Source organism: Erigeron canadensis, chromosome 3 (assembly GCF_010389155.1).
Source record: "Erigeron canadensis isolate Cc75 chromosome 3, C_canadensis_v1, whole genome shotgun sequence".
In the NCBI taxonomy this organism is placed as follows: Eukaryota; Viridiplantae; Streptophyta; class Magnoliopsida; order Asterales; family Asteraceae; genus Erigeron; species Erigeron canadensis.
In genome coordinates, this window is record NC_057763.1 from 2,146,995 (window position 1) to 2,161,974 (window position 14,980).

General features: G+C 38.3%; 2 protein-coding genes across 2 annotated transcripts; one reads left to right on the plus strand and one right to left on the minus strand.

Moving 5' to 3' along the window:
- Positions 1-1,957: 1,957 nt before the first annotated feature.
- LOC122590811 (thioredoxin domain-containing protein 2-like) lies at positions 1,958-3,166 on the minus strand. The gene is made up of 2 exons (XM_043762980.1): positions 2,556-3,166; positions 1,958-2,159 (listed from the first exon to the last, which is right to left on the minus strand). The coding sequence occupies exons 1-2, from the start codon at positions 3,164-3,166 to the stop codon at positions 1,958-1,960; spliced, it is 813 nt and encodes a 270-aa protein (XP_043618915.1).
- Positions 3,167-10,985: 7,819 nt separating this feature from the next.
- Positions 10,986-12,439, plus strand: LOC122590814. The gene is made up of 3 exons (XM_043762983.1): positions 10,986-11,417; positions 11,721-12,332; positions 12,380-12,439. Exons 1-3 carry the CDS (start codon positions 10,986-10,988, stop codon positions 12,437-12,439), a joined length of 1,104 nt encoding a protein of 367 aa, XP_043618918.1.
- Positions 12,440-14,980: the final 2,541 nt, after the last annotated feature.

The window sequence follows — 14,980 nt, forward strand, 5'->3', positions numbered from 1 at the left end:
GTTCTTCTTGCATGGCTGCAACCCAAGATGGGTCAACCATGGCCTCTCCAATATTCTTAGGAGTAATCATTGACAGGAAATTGACATATAGACATGTGTTTCTAGTCGTTGATCTAGTCACAATGCCCTGCTGAGGATCACCAATAATTTGGTGAGCAGGATGACTTGATGTCCATTTAAGTGATGGGACACTTGATGAACCTAGAGTGGCAGCGAAAGACAGTTGTATGGGATCAGCAGGAGACGAATAAGAGGAGAAATTATTAGTAATTGAAGGATCAAGAGGAGTTTGATCAGTGGAGCCATTTGACTGATTTGTGTTATCAATGATGGGGTCATCAGCAGACTCCATGTCTTCAGTGTTAGCAGAAGCATCATGAAACTCATCATCAGCAGAGTCATCAACTTGCACATCATCAGCCAGTGATCTAGGCTTGGCTGATGCAGCATGGATTGACCTTAAGATAGGCTCAACTGGCTCAATCGTATAGATATGAGCAGCAACTTGCTCCAGCTCAGGATCTGCTGAACTGTTCTCAGCATGTTGGGAGACGAGCAAGAAGCATCAACAAATGAGTCAGCATGTTCTGTAGGAGGATTAGTGAACTCATTGAAGATCTCCTCAGTAGAAGATGGCTAGATATCTTTAAGAACGGATGAGCTTTCATCAAAAGTGACATGAATGGATTCATCTACTTTTTGAAGTCGAGTATTAAATACTCTAAAAGCTTTGCTAATGGAAGAGTATCCAACAAAGTAACCATCATCAGCTTTAGGATCAAATTTGCCTAAATGATCCTTATTATTAAGAATAAAGACAGGACCGCCAAATACGTGGAAGTATTTGATTTGAGGTTTCTTTCCTCTTAACACTTCATCTACTGTCTTGTCATGTCTTTTAACAATGAGACATCGATTTTGAGTGTGACAAGCCGTGTTGACTGCTTCAGCCCAAAATCTACTGGGAAGAGAGGACTCACTCAGCATAATACGTGCTGCCTCTATAAGAGTTTTATTTCTCCTTTCAGCAACACCATTTTGCTCAGGAGTTCTAGTGGAAGAGAAGTTTTGTGAGATCCCTTGATCAGCACAAAAAGTTTCAAGAGTGTGGTTTCTAAACTCAGTGTCATGATCACTTCTGAGTTATTTGACCCTTATGCTGTTGAGATTTTCCATTTTCTTAATGAATTTGATAATTTCATCAACAGCATCACTCTTAGAATTAAGAAAAATTGTCCAAGTGTATCGTGAATATTCATCCACAATTACTAAAGTGTATCTGCTACCCTTTAGACTTTGGACATTCACTGGTCCAAAAAGGTCCATTTGAAGAAGGAGAAAGCAACCCTTAACAGAGTTTGCTTGTTTAGTTTTGAAAGTGGCTCTATGGCATTTGCCTTTTTCACAAGCACCACAAAGTCTATCTTTTTCAAAGGACAGAGGAGGAAGGCCACGAACAAGGTTTTTTTGGCCAGTGAGTTTATGGTTTTGAAGTTCACATGCGACATACGCTTGTGCCATAACCATCTTAACTCGGATGCTGACTTAGCAAAGAAACAAGTTTCACTATCAGTCTTGATAGGAGTAAAGTCTACAAGATATACATCTCGTTTTCTTGGTGCAACCAAAACGACTTCCTTGTTGATGTTTACTACAGTGCCTTGATGTTTATCAAGGATTACCTTGTAGTTAGCATCACATAGTTGACTTATGCTGATGAGATTATGTTTTAATCCATTTACATAAGCAACTTTTGAGAATTTTATGAGGCCATTTGAAAGAAGACCATACCCTTCAGTCTGTCCAGTGGAGTTATCACCAAACACCACTGTAGGACCAGGTGCCTCAGTATAGTTATCCAGCAGGGACTTAGAGCCTGTCATGTGTTTTGAACAACCGCTGTCCAGATACCACACTTCTTTACCTAGCGAGCCCTGCATGGATGAAAAGAAAGAATTTAGGGTTCACTTTGTTCATCCGTTGCTATGTCAGCAAGATTAACTGAAGGTACTTCAGCAATGCTTGCATTTGTGACAGAGGAGGTGTCACTGATAACAGGCTCAGTAGAGAGGTTCTCACTGATCCGTGTATAGGAAGAAGATGTTCCAGTAGCTGTAGAGATGTCTGGTTGAAATACAACCGTTGGAGCATCTCTTGGGCTGAATAAAACACATTCAGAGGCAACATGTCCTCTGCTACTACAAAGATAGCATTTTTTGTCAGAGGGGTTGCCATGATTCTGAATGAGAAAGTCCCTCAGCTGAAAGGAAAGATCATTTACTCGCTAAGTAAGTTCATTTATTTGAGGAGTAGAGGAAGACGAAGCCTTGCTCTTTTGCTTAGACTTGGACTTATTCCTTTGTCTATGTTTTGGAGGGGGTAATTGAGGAACAGGACCAAGGATGGATTCACCATGATGATTTTTGGGATTTTGATGTCCTCTAATCATGGTCTATGCTTGCTTTCCAGCAGGATAGGAAGAAGAGGAACCCTGCTGAGACTGATTCACATGGTTAGGAGTTGTGGATCTGACTTGACGTTTTGGAGTGACTGACCTCATTTGCCTAGGTAAGTACACCTTGTTGGACACTAAGGATTGACTATGCTGAGAGGGTACTTGTCCTCTTTGTGGAGTAGTAGGTCTCATTTGCTGATTTGGCAAATGTCCTCGCTGAGGAGTTATAGGCCTTACCTGATGATGAGGAAAGTGTCCTCGCTGAGGAGTGGTAGATCTGTTTTGAGAAGGTAGTCTTCCTCTTTTAGGAGTAACATGCCTTAGATTTGATTTTGAAGGCATAGATTGAGATCTGTTTTGAGAAGGTAGTCTTCCTCTTTTAGGAGTAGCATGTACAGCCTTTGAGAAAAGTACTTGCTGGTGTCTTGCATTGGCGAACCTAACCCTTCTGTTCATTAGATGATCAGACATTGAATTTGCATGGGTAGGTTCCAGCTGAGAGGAAGATTGGGCACTAGAGTGTTGCTGAACGACATGATTGACCCGCTGAGGAGTACCATAGTCATAGGGAGCAGCAATAGTGCTTCTTTTAAAGGGCTCAGCACCTTTTGCAGATAGACGCTGAGGAGCAATGGGTACATACCCATCACTTGAGATATCCCCTTTAAAGGTTCTGGGAGGAGAATGTTGTATTCTCCCTTCATGTGGCATCATGCCAACAATGGGAAGATGTGAGAACATGTCAAAAGTACTGGTTGAGGAACTGGTACTTTTAACATTTGAGGAAGAGGGCACACTGGTGGATGCTGTAGCCTTAGGATCCATCTCAGCATGGTAGTCATTTTGTCCCTTGACAAAATACCACTTTTTCATCTCTTCTTGAGAGATGTAGGATGAACAGGGTGTAGGAATAGAGATTTCAGGCTTTACATCATCATTAAAAGAGTCAGCGATAGAGGCAGCAGCATCAAAATTGCCACCAATCACTTCTTGTACTTGAGCAAGGACTTGCTCGCTCAAGCATTGATGATGAAATTTGGAAGCCTTTGACTAGGAGGTCACAATCTTCTTTAGATTAGAAACTTCAGCCTTGAGAGTTTCATTCTCAAGCTGGAGTTTCTGAGTCATCAACTCATGAGATTGAAGTTCAACATGAACATTTTTCAATTTCACAAGTTTTTCAGATTTTTCACTTAACTCTACTCCAGCAGAGTTAAGTTTGGATTGAAGTTCAACACGTAGACTTTCTACGAACTGAAGATCACAAGACAAGGACTCAATAATTTTGGTCTTGTCATGATTAGAAGAGGAAGAAAGAAGAGAGTGTACCTTTTTAACAGTGACGTTCACCCACTGACTAGAGGAGACTTGATCCTTTGTCAGAGCATCACTGTCAGCAAGTGCCATGAGGCACATGGCATCAACATAATCGTCATCATCAGAATCATCTGAGTCAGCCCAATCATGTTCTTCAGCAATTAGACCTTTTGCTGGAACTTTGGCATCCTCTGTTTCAGCCACCTTAGCCTTCAGCTGATAGTATTTGTTCCTATATTCATCAGCAGATTTGGAAGGATTAGTTTTGGGAGCAGCAGGATTGGGAATAGAGACTCTGCACTCCTTCTGGTAGTGGCCTTTTTTGCCACACTTCCAGCACTCTTTCTTGTGATTTATCAACAGAAGGTTTGAGGGGAGTAACCGTTTTGCGATTGTTCCACCTTCTAGAGTATCTTCTACCAGCAACAAGGGCAAAGCCGATGAAGTCATTGAACAAATCTTATTTTTCTTCATTATCCAGCTCATCAATGAGGGTCTGAATGGGTGCTGGAAGATTAGAAGCACTGGCACCATCATAGAGATCGATGGGCTCAGTAGAAACAAGAGCGACAGGGTCAGAAATAGGATGAGAGGAGATGCTGACAGAAGAAGAAGAAGAAGGGCCAGCATGTCTTTTGGCATCAGCAGAGGCTCGAATATTTTGAGCCAATGCTCTTTCTTCAAATTGAAGAGTGCCAAAAAGTTCTTTAAGATCAAAATCTTGGATTTTCTTCGTTGTACGAAGAGTTTGTCTTAAGTTTTGCCACTTAAGAGGAAGAGAGTCGATGAATTTATGACATACTTCAAAGTTATCATGAGTAATGCCAACATTTGTCATATCATTGAGCAAACCTTTGAAGCGAGTATAGGTGCTCTCAAGACTTTCATCAGGAAGAGAGAAGAAGTTTTCATAAGCTCTTTTCAAATCAATTTTCTTGATTTTGATGAGGTCAGCAGATCCTTCATAGGTGCTGACAAGTCTGTCCCATACTTCCCTTTGAAGAGGGATACTTAATGACTAGTTTCATGATTTCAGTGGGAAGAGTAACGATAATCATGTTTTTCAATCTAGCATCAAGATTTACCAGCTTTCTTTCTTCATCTGTCCATTGAACCTCTGGTTTAACCAGGTCAGTGACTATCTCAGGAGCTTCAGGTGTAGCTCCTGGAGTCCTTTGGACATACATCGGTACGTATGGACCCCCAGTTAATATGGTCATTAAATAGGGTTCCACACCAGAGATGTGAAGAAGCATCCTCTCCTTCCAAGACCCAAAATCTTTGGGCTCGAACTTAGGAGGTGTCGACACGTAGCCAAAGTCACGTGTGTTCACTAGGCTGGGAACAGAAAACATGTTCTTGTTTTAGAAAGAGAAGGTTTCAAGAAGAATTAAAGAACAGAAGTTTTAAATATAAGGAGGCAAACAGATCTTGTTCCAATGATTTAGGAACGGTGGCTCTGATACCACATGATGGTCCACGAATGCACAACTTATGTTATATTTAAATTAGATAAGTAAATAAGCAAGTAAATAACAAGAACAATATCAAGTTCAATTGTAGTACATCAATGCAAGGATAATCATATGTATCATTAATTAAACGATGAATACATGGTTGATCTTACACACTTGACTTACAAGAATACAAAAGAACGGAGGTAATTGCTAAGTCTAGACACACTAAAAACTTAAACAATTACAAGTGACACACACTTTCAAGGTGACTAACACACTTGATACAATGCGGCTGTGTTGCTTTATATAGAGGAAGAATTAGGGCAACACAGCCTTCCTTTGATAGAGATAGATGGTGGTTGTCGACATTCCATTGGCTCCTTGTACTTCCAGGCAAGAGCCTTTGTCTTCTTTACCAAAATGGGTATGAAAGAGAAGACCCAAGTTTTGGTCCCAACAAGTACCTTTTCCAGTTAAGGTATGTTACAGTTGGAAGAACCACCATGTGACTCTTGTCTTCATATGGTTTGAATACTTCCCGCCATGATAAACATTTGGTCAGCATACAACCCGCTGAAGAGAGTCACTGGACTCACTGAAGACTTGCTGACTATACATGTCAGCGAGTAAGTCTTATCAACGAATCCAGGTCTCATCACAACCATCTCAAACATTCAAACTTTTGCATAAATGAAATGTCGTAACGATTGAATTTCACATTAGTACATTACACATTCCAAATATTCGAATTTCATGGTGTCGTAACGATTGAACCATGGGAATTCTATTGAATACACGAAGATAATGTACACAAAAGTTTATACACATAGTAGTTCTATCTTGACATATGTTTTACTAGCCTATGTCCCTATCCTTCATAATCATGTCAAAGCCAAGTCCCAGCTTCTTGAAGCGGCTAAACTTCATGCTCACGTAGGTATCTCCTTTAATCTTGCACATACATATGTAATTTGTCAAAAGAGCTATTAAGAATATAACCATTCAACCTCCTTATCTTGTAGGTCCGAACACATACCTTGGGATGAATCTTTAAATGTGTTCCAATCTCTAAACATTAAGCCTTCCACATTGAATTCAGCATCTAGCGTCATACTAGATGGGAATTGGTATCTCAATGCTCAGAGATTTCTGACGGACTTTAATCCCACCCCTATAGTTGACTTATTCACGAGATCTCTATTCAACGCTTTGGTTAAATGGTCGGCTAGATTGTGTTGTATCTTCACAAACACCACAGATATCACACCATCAGTGATTAACTCACATACCATGCTGTGTCTAACACCTAAGTGTCTAGACTTTCCATTATATACTTGACTGTATGCCTTAGCCAACGTGGCTGCATTATCACATCTGATAGATATGGGTGATATCGGTTTAGGCCACAATGGAATTTCATATATCAAATTCCTTAGCCATTCAGCTTCTTTACCAGCTGCTGCTAATGCCACAAACTCAGATTCCATTGTCGAATTAGTGATGCAAGTTTGTTTCTTTGATGCCCAACATATAGCACCACCACCAAGAAGGAATACCCAGCCACTTGTGGAAGAGTGATCTTCCAAATTAGTAATCCAACTTGCATCTGAATAACCTTCAAGAACAGAATGAAATCCAGTATAAGTCAAACCAAAATCCTTGGTTCCTTTCATGTATCTAAATACTCGATTAATCGCTTGCCAATGAATTAAACCAGGATTGTGAGTGTACCTACTCAGCTTTCGAACAACAAAGGCTATATCAGGCCTAGTACTAACCATGGCATACATGAGAGATCCAATAGCCTTTGAATATTCAAGTGGATTCACTGCAACTCCCTTGTTAGGTACGAGTTTTAGAGTAAGATCCATAGGAGTACTCATTGGAGAACTATCTTTGTGATTGAATTTATCCAATATCTTCTCAATGTAATGAGATTGAGAGATAGTAATACCATGTTCTCCACGTATGATCTTAATTCCAAGAATCACATCAGCCTCCCCCATGTCTTTCATATCAAACTTTGATGACAGGAATTCCTTAGTTTTATCAACTTGATCTTGGTGAGTACCAAAAATCAACATGTCATCAACATACAAGCAAATGATCACTCCTTTACCAGAAGTGTCAACTTTGCTATAGACACACTTGTCTACTTGGTTTAATGCAAAACCATTAGACAACACCACCTCATCAAACTTCTGATGCCATTGCTTAGGGGCTTGCTTCAGACCATAAAGAGATTTCACTAACTTACAAACCTTATGTTCATTACAAGGCATGACAAATCCTTCAGGTTGTTTCATGTAAATCTCTTCATCCAATTCACCATTTAGAAAGGCAGTCTTAACATCCATTTGGTGAATTACAAGATTATGTATAGCAGCAAGTGCTAACAATAACCTAATGGTGGTAATCTTAGCAACAGGAGCATAGGTGTCAAAGTAATCAATACCTGCCTTTTGTCTAAAGCCTTGGATCACCAATCTAGCTTTATACTTGTCTATGCTTCCATCCACCTTCATCTTCCTTTTGAAGATCCATTTACTACCTAAAGGCTTACACCCAGGTGGTAAATCAGCCAATTTCCAAGTGTTATTGTGCATAATAGAGTCAATCTCATCTTGGATTGCCTCTTTCCAAAATGCAGCATCCCTTGAAGCCATAGCTTCACTGTAGGTCTTAGGATCATCATCAACATTAAAGCAATATTGATATTGAAAGTCAATTCCATTCCTTGATCCTTCCACCAAATACAATTGGAAATCATCCCCATATGACTTGGGTTTTCGCGCTCTTTCACTCCTCCTAGGCTCAGGAGGTGCTTCAGTCACTTGTTCATTTCCACCAGTGCCACTAGAGCTTGCCACTGTGTCTCCAGGTCTAGGTAAAGATTTGAACCTATCCTCATTCCCAAAATCAGCATCCCTTGACTCAACAATAGAGTGCACGGATACATAGTCATTAGGTTCTATGACATAGAACCTCTATGACATAGAACCTATAACAAACAGAATTTTCAGGATAACCAATGAAGATACAATCTATACCTCTTTGACCAATGGTAAGAATTTTAGGGTCAGTCAATCTCACCACTGCTCTACAGCCCCAAACTCTAAGATAACTTAGATTTAGGATCTTTTTATGCCAAAGTTCATAAGGGGTTACCTTGCTGTTCTTGTTAGGAACTTTATTCAATAAATGACAGGCTGTCAACATAGCCTCACCCCAAAAACCTTCACTAAGGCCAGAATAGCATAACATGGAGTTAACCATTTCTTTTAATGTCCTATTCTTCCTTTCGGATATACCATTTTGCTGTGGAGTGTAAGGAGCTGTGGTCTGATGTACAATTCCAGCGGACTGAAAATACACTAGATCATAGTACTTGCCTCCCTTATCAGTGCGAAGGGTTTCAATCTTCACACCATGATAAAGCTCTACCTCCTCTTTGTAAATTTTAAATTTATCAAGAGCTTCATCTTTTGAGTGACACAAATAAACATAGCAATATCTAGTAGCATCATCAATAAAAGTAACCACATACTTTTTATTACCAAGTGATGGAGTAGAATGGAAATAACACAAGTCACTATGAACGAGTTCTAATACCTTTGTATCTCTAGTGACGTTTTTAGTGAAAGTTTGTCTAGTAATCTTAGTCAACATGCAAGTTTTACACCTTTCATTATTAACATCAAAAGAAGGTATTAGACTCATTTTCGACATGTCAACTAATCTCTTGTAATGTACATGTCCAAGTCTAGCATGCCATAATTCTGATTTGCTAAAATTATTGCTAGAGATGGTAGAAGTCATGCAAATAGAATTATCAAAAGAAGAAACATCCAAATTTAATTTAAACATTCCATTCAAATATCCAAATCCAATAAAGGTTCCATGTTTTGACAAGATATACTTGTCACTTTCAATGAGCTGCTTGTATCCACAATTATTCAATACAATACCAGATACTAAGTTCTTACGAATTCCAGGTACATATAGAACATTATGTAAGAGTAAAGAGTTTCCAGAAGTAAATATTAATAGAACAGATCCTATTCCTTTAACAGGTTCAGTAGCAACATTGCCCATCTTCAATAAAGATCCATCTTCAATTGGTTTTTAAGTCCTTGAACCATCGAAGATCCTTGCACACATGACATGTTGCTCCTGAATCTGTTCACCACGAAGTGTCATCATCCTGCACATAAAATGCTTCAGATATTACAGATATATAATAAATCTGAACAGAATGATCACATGGCACCAAAAACGAACCTGCTTGTTTTTCTGGATCCTTGGATCCGCTTGAACCAGCCTCGTTTTTTCCTTTTCCTTTACCCTTACCAGACCTGCATTCACGTTTCAAGTGTCCAGGTTTCCCACACTTCCAACAGGCCAACTTTGGTTTCTCATCAGACCCTTTATTGTTATTGCCTTGAGATTTTCGTTTCCCTTTACCAGCCTTGGAGGTTTCACCCTCCTCCATCATGTTCACAGAAGAACCAGCCATGGCTTTAGTACCACCATCAGATGCCTTTTCCATATCACGTATGGATTGTTCAATTTGGAGACAACCTCCAAGTTGAACCATATTCATATCATATTTCTTATGTTTCAGATTATTTTTAAAATCTTTCCAAGAGGGGGGCAGTTTATCAATCACACTACAAACGGAAATAGATTCATCCATTTTCATACCATATAGTGCCAACTGTCCTAGCATCCTTTGCAATTCATGATATTGTTCCATGACAGGCCTAGTATCTACCATCTTATAATTAATAAAATTACTAACAATAAATTTCTTACTAGACACATCTTCTGCCATGTATTTGGCTTCAAGGGAATCCCATAATTCTTTTGCAGTCTCTACGTTTTGATAGACATCAAACAAGGAATCAGACATACCGTTAAGAATATGACCGCGACAGATGTAGTCAGAATTTTCCCACTTTGAACGAGCGCGAGTTTGTTCCAGGGTTTCATTCTCAACGGCCTCAGGGCATGGGGTACTCAGAACATATACCACTTTCAAATTCGTCAGATAGAAGTGCATCTTTTTCTGCCATTGACGAAACTCCCGCCCAGTAAACTGCTTCAACTTCTCAAAAGGTTTCATCATATCCTTCCCAGAATCATTGTTCGTCATCTTCAGAAATTGATTCAATCTTTGTTGGGGAAATTCGAGATAACAAACAGATAACCGGATATAAACAATCTTTGAAGACACGTGATCGCTTTTAGATTGAATCAATTTGGCGGTTCACCCAAACTATTCAACCGGATACAATCAAAGATTAAGAATTTTCTGTGTGTATGTATTTGAGAGAAATAACCAGAAAAGAAAAAGAATGATCAGAATGTGTTAAGGGATTTTGTTTTATCAACAAAAACGACAGTTATTGCAAGATTTTAAAATTGCCATTTTTACTATAGAAATTTTTACTATAGCTCGACCCCAGCCAGGGGCTCTGCCCCTTGGACCCCGCCAGGGGCTGCCGCCCCTTGGACCCCGCTCCTAGGGGCGCTGCCCCTGGACCCCCATACCTTAGGGGCTGGTCATAATAAATTCAAATAGGCGTACACTCCGCACTACCAATCCTATATGATGTATTATTATTACAATACTGATCAAACAAGTTAACCCAATTACACTAAAATATCCAACACTACTACTACTAGTATTAGGATTCTTCTTGATTTGCGTAATCTAAAGAGGGTGTATATCTCTGATTGTCCACTTTTGAGAGATGTATTCCCTTTTTCCACTCTTCAAAGCCTCACCAAAACTCCAACATTTAGAAATATGGTCATGTGATAGTATCGGAGTGATTGTCAAGGAGGATGAAGATGGAAACCACACATCATCATCTTCTGATCATCATCAAGTACCTGTGGTCTTCGCGTCCCTCAAGTCTGTGAAATTATCATATCTACGTAATCTTGAAGGGTTTTTCTTGGGTACGAATAACTTTCGATGGCCTGTATTGGATGATGTTGTGATACTGAAATGCCCAAAAATAAGAATGTTTACAAAAGGTCACTCAGATACTCCGTTGCTCAAATATGTAACTTCACACATAGGAGAACATAGTGTGGAATGTGGCCAAATCGACAACTTGTTCCATCATCATCCTACTACTACTACTACCACTGGTGCTTTCTTGCAACAAGAAGAAGAGGTATTTTTTTATATTTTTTTTTATGATAGTAATACTTCTTTTTTTCAAAATACTTTATTAGTAAATCTGTCAAATGTATGTGTCTTCAAAATACTGGTGCCTTTTTGCAAAATACTTTTTTTCTTTTTTTACTATTAAACTTTATTAGCAATTCTGTCAAATGTATGTGTCTTCAAAATACTGGTGCCTTTTTGCAAAATACTTTTTTTCTTTTTACTAGTAAACTTTATTAGTAATCCTGTCAAATGTGTGTCGACCTTTATGTGTTTTACTAATTTTTTTGATCATATATGTATCTTCCAGGTTCCATATGATCCAAGTTTAGATGGTTCAACCACCTCACTCCTCCCTATTTCACCAAGGAGGATGCCCTGGTTCTACAATCACTTGATCAAAGTTTATGTGACTTCAAGGCGGAATCAGAGATTTATAATTGGAAACAATGAGTTGCAGCATATGCTAAAGATTGAAAAACTAAAAATAGCATTTTGTTCAAGGGTAAAGGAGATATTCGAAACACTTGAAATGGATTATGGATTGAACCAATCAACTCACTCTGTTCTGGAAGTAAGAAAGATGGATTTCCGGCATTTGAAACATATCAAGTGTTTATGGAAGAGCAAACAGTGGGCGTTATTGAAGTTTCCAAACCTAACAAGGCTGTCTATTGACAATTGTCACTATTTAAAGCATGTATTTACTATTTCCATGGTTGGTAGTTTATTGCAACTCCAAGAGCTACATATAAGCGGGTGCCTAAGAATGGAAGTAATCGTGGTGGAAGATGAAAAAGAAGATGAAAATGAAAAAGAACAAAACGACAACATAAAAGAAGATGAAGATGATGATGAAAGAAGAGGGAACAAGGATGACGGAAAAGATAAAGAAGACGATGATGACAAAAGAGAGAACAAGGTAGAGTTTCGTTGTCTAAGATCGCTAACCCTTTCTGTTCTTGACAGTCTCAAGGGCTTTTGCTTAGGGATGGAGACTATTCATTTGCCATCGTTAGATACCCTTGAAATAAAAAAGTGTCCAAAAATAACAACTTTTACCCGTGGACAATCTACTACTCCAAAGCTTCGGTTGATAGATACAAGTTTTGGGTTGTGTGATGCAACGGAAGACGTCAACTCCTTTATACGGACAAAAATTGAAGAGGTTAGTGGTGTTCAGCTCTCTATATTGTTTTAATGTATTCTTGAAATGCTCTTAAAAGTTCGGTCTTTTTTAATGAAACAAATTCTTGAAACTTGTTACAGGGATATGAATTCGGTGAGGTGTATGAATTCGCTCGCTGGGAGGAATGAAGTCATTAGTGTGTACTTTTAAAGTCATTTCTCAATTGAATAAAGTAATTTCTGATAAAAATCTTAGACACCACATTACATCCATTCTTACAAAAAGTAAACTCTAGCACAGCAACCTGGATTTACAAATTGAGTATAGCTCTTTGGCATTACCCAGATGCTAAATCCGCTCACTTTTCTTGTGTAAAGGCTGAATTCCGATATTCACTCTCATTTTTGTTGGCTTCTCAAACCAAAAACGTTATACTCTAGATTACCATAGACAAGGATGAACTTGAATTACATATAAAGAACAGACTCGCGTGAAGATCCATCTATTTTGAAGTATTAGTTGAATCTTAAAACACATGATGATTCATCAGCTAAGGGGGCAGATCCAGATTCATTTAGGATATCAATGTGCTTGGTTGATCAGGGTCTATGCTTGTTGATGGCATGTTGTCTCAATTGTTCTTCAAATATTGAGAAAATATTTGGCTACTTGAAAAAGTATATCTTACTCGTCACTTACAACTATTCCATCATGTGAACTATTTTATCACCTAATGTAAGCATCAAAGTGGCCAAAATCATTTAACATGGGGACTAAAACCACTATCTGGATGGCAAAACACACACAAAACCACACTAAAACCGTATTGTGGTTTTAGTCCCCTTGTTAAATAATTTTGGCTACGCTTACATTATGTGAAAAAAAAAAAAGTTCACGTGAAGGAATAGTCAGTGATCGATAAATAAGATACCTTTTCGAGTAATAAACCTTAAAAAAAAAAATATGGGCTGATGTGGTTAGTTCAGAGGCTACAAATCCATTCCCTACGTAAAAGCTCGACAATCTACTCCATATGAGCTCATCTGTGTTGGACGACATCATGTATGGATTAGTTAAATTTATCGTAATTGTTACTAGAACATAAACATATATGTAGGTTGGCACAAGATGTGTAGTAGGGACTGATTTAGGTTTTTTTTTTAGAACAGCAACTGATTTAGGTTACTTGCACGAGTTCATATATATAAGTTGTCTACTTATTGTATAGTAAGCATCTTTAGATTAAACGGTATTAGGGATTCGGTTTATAAAACAGCCGTCCTTCAACCTTACTAAGGAGTAATGGAGACAGTTAACCAAGTGATTTGCAAGTCTTTTCTTAAACTTATACCTTAATGTGCAAAACAGATAATATGAGCTCATAGACAATTCTTTTAGCTCCTTCGCTCTACTTCAGTGCTAACCCATAGCCATTTTTGGCAGATTTTGCACTGGTTTGAGATTGTTTTGCTGCTTCAAGGACCAGTTTGTAAGAAACAATTGCTTTACCCAAGCACAATGTGGCTGTTGTTTGGCAGTAAAATGGCGCGTCATTTTAGTTGTTTCTGAACTTCTTGGACTAAGTTTTGATTTCCAGTAGAGGCATAAATAATGCAATAGTAGTCATTTGTATTGGGACAAAGAAATTTCTGGTTTAAAGTAATTCTAGACAGTGTATATATCTGCAAAAGTTTAATTTTAATGCAACTGATACAACTATATAGATTGTTTTCTATTCAACTGCCTTCATATTATTGTAATTGCATGCTAATCAAGAGAAAACTTCATAGACCACTAGTTTATTAGCTCTTTCAGCACATATTGGTTCATTATCTTTCCATTGTATAGTCACGTGCAACCGTGACTTAAATGTTCAGATATTCCAATCCAAGTTATGTTATTGCAATATGCAACTAACCATAACTTGTTTTTATATCCCTGCAAAGGTTTGTATGATAGTTGAAATACTTGTAAACTATTCCAAGAAGTCAAGTTCAGATTACGGATTCTTTCACACAACACATTAATACTGATTTACTAATGAAGAGATCGACTTGGGTTGTCTTTTATGCCAATCAAGGTGAAAGTCACCCAAAGTTCATTTTAACGCAACTGGCCTCCCAGATATATTCAATGTCTTCATAAATCATAACAATCCACAATACCACCTTTAGTTCCTCGCAAAGAAGCTATGCTGTGGGCCTTTGTCATCATATCCAGCAACAAGAAGAGAAGCACCAAAAGGTCTTACACCACTACACAAAGAAATGAAAGTAACGTTTATGAACAAGTCTCTTTGTTGCAAGGTGGTGGTACAAGCATAGAAAGCTAAAGAGCAAAAAAGATCAGCAAACTACACTAAAAAATCAAACCCTTAGTTATCGCTAATGAAAAAAGAACTTTGACCCGTGTTTTATTAACTGTAAATGTAATTATTATGA

What these genes read in the sequence shown, in the direction of transcription:
- LOC122590811 (XM_043762980.1), bottom strand. Translation starts at nt 3,166, where the DNA reads ATGCCACATGAAGGGAGAATACAACATTCTCCTCCCAGAACCTTTAAA. An exon ending in TACTTACCTAGGCAAATGAG is followed by an intron (nt 2,160 to 2,555) that starts GTCAGTCACTCC and finishes TGTTTTATTCAG; the next exon opens with CCCAAGAGATGCTCCAACGG.
- LOC122590814 (XM_043762983.1), top strand. Translation starts at nt 10,986, where the DNA reads ATGTATTCCCTTTTTCCACTCTTCAAAGCCTCACCAAAACTCCAACAT. An exon ending in TCTTGCAACAAGAAGAAGAG is followed by an intron (nt 11,418 to 11,720) that starts GTATTTTTTTAT and finishes TGTATCTTCCAG; the next exon opens with GTTCCATATGATCCAAGTTT. An exon ending in ATGACAAAAGAGAGAACAAG is followed by an intron (nt 12,333 to 12,379) that starts GTAGAGTTTCGT and finishes TGTTCTTGACAG; the next exon opens with TCTCAAGGGCTTTTGCTTAG.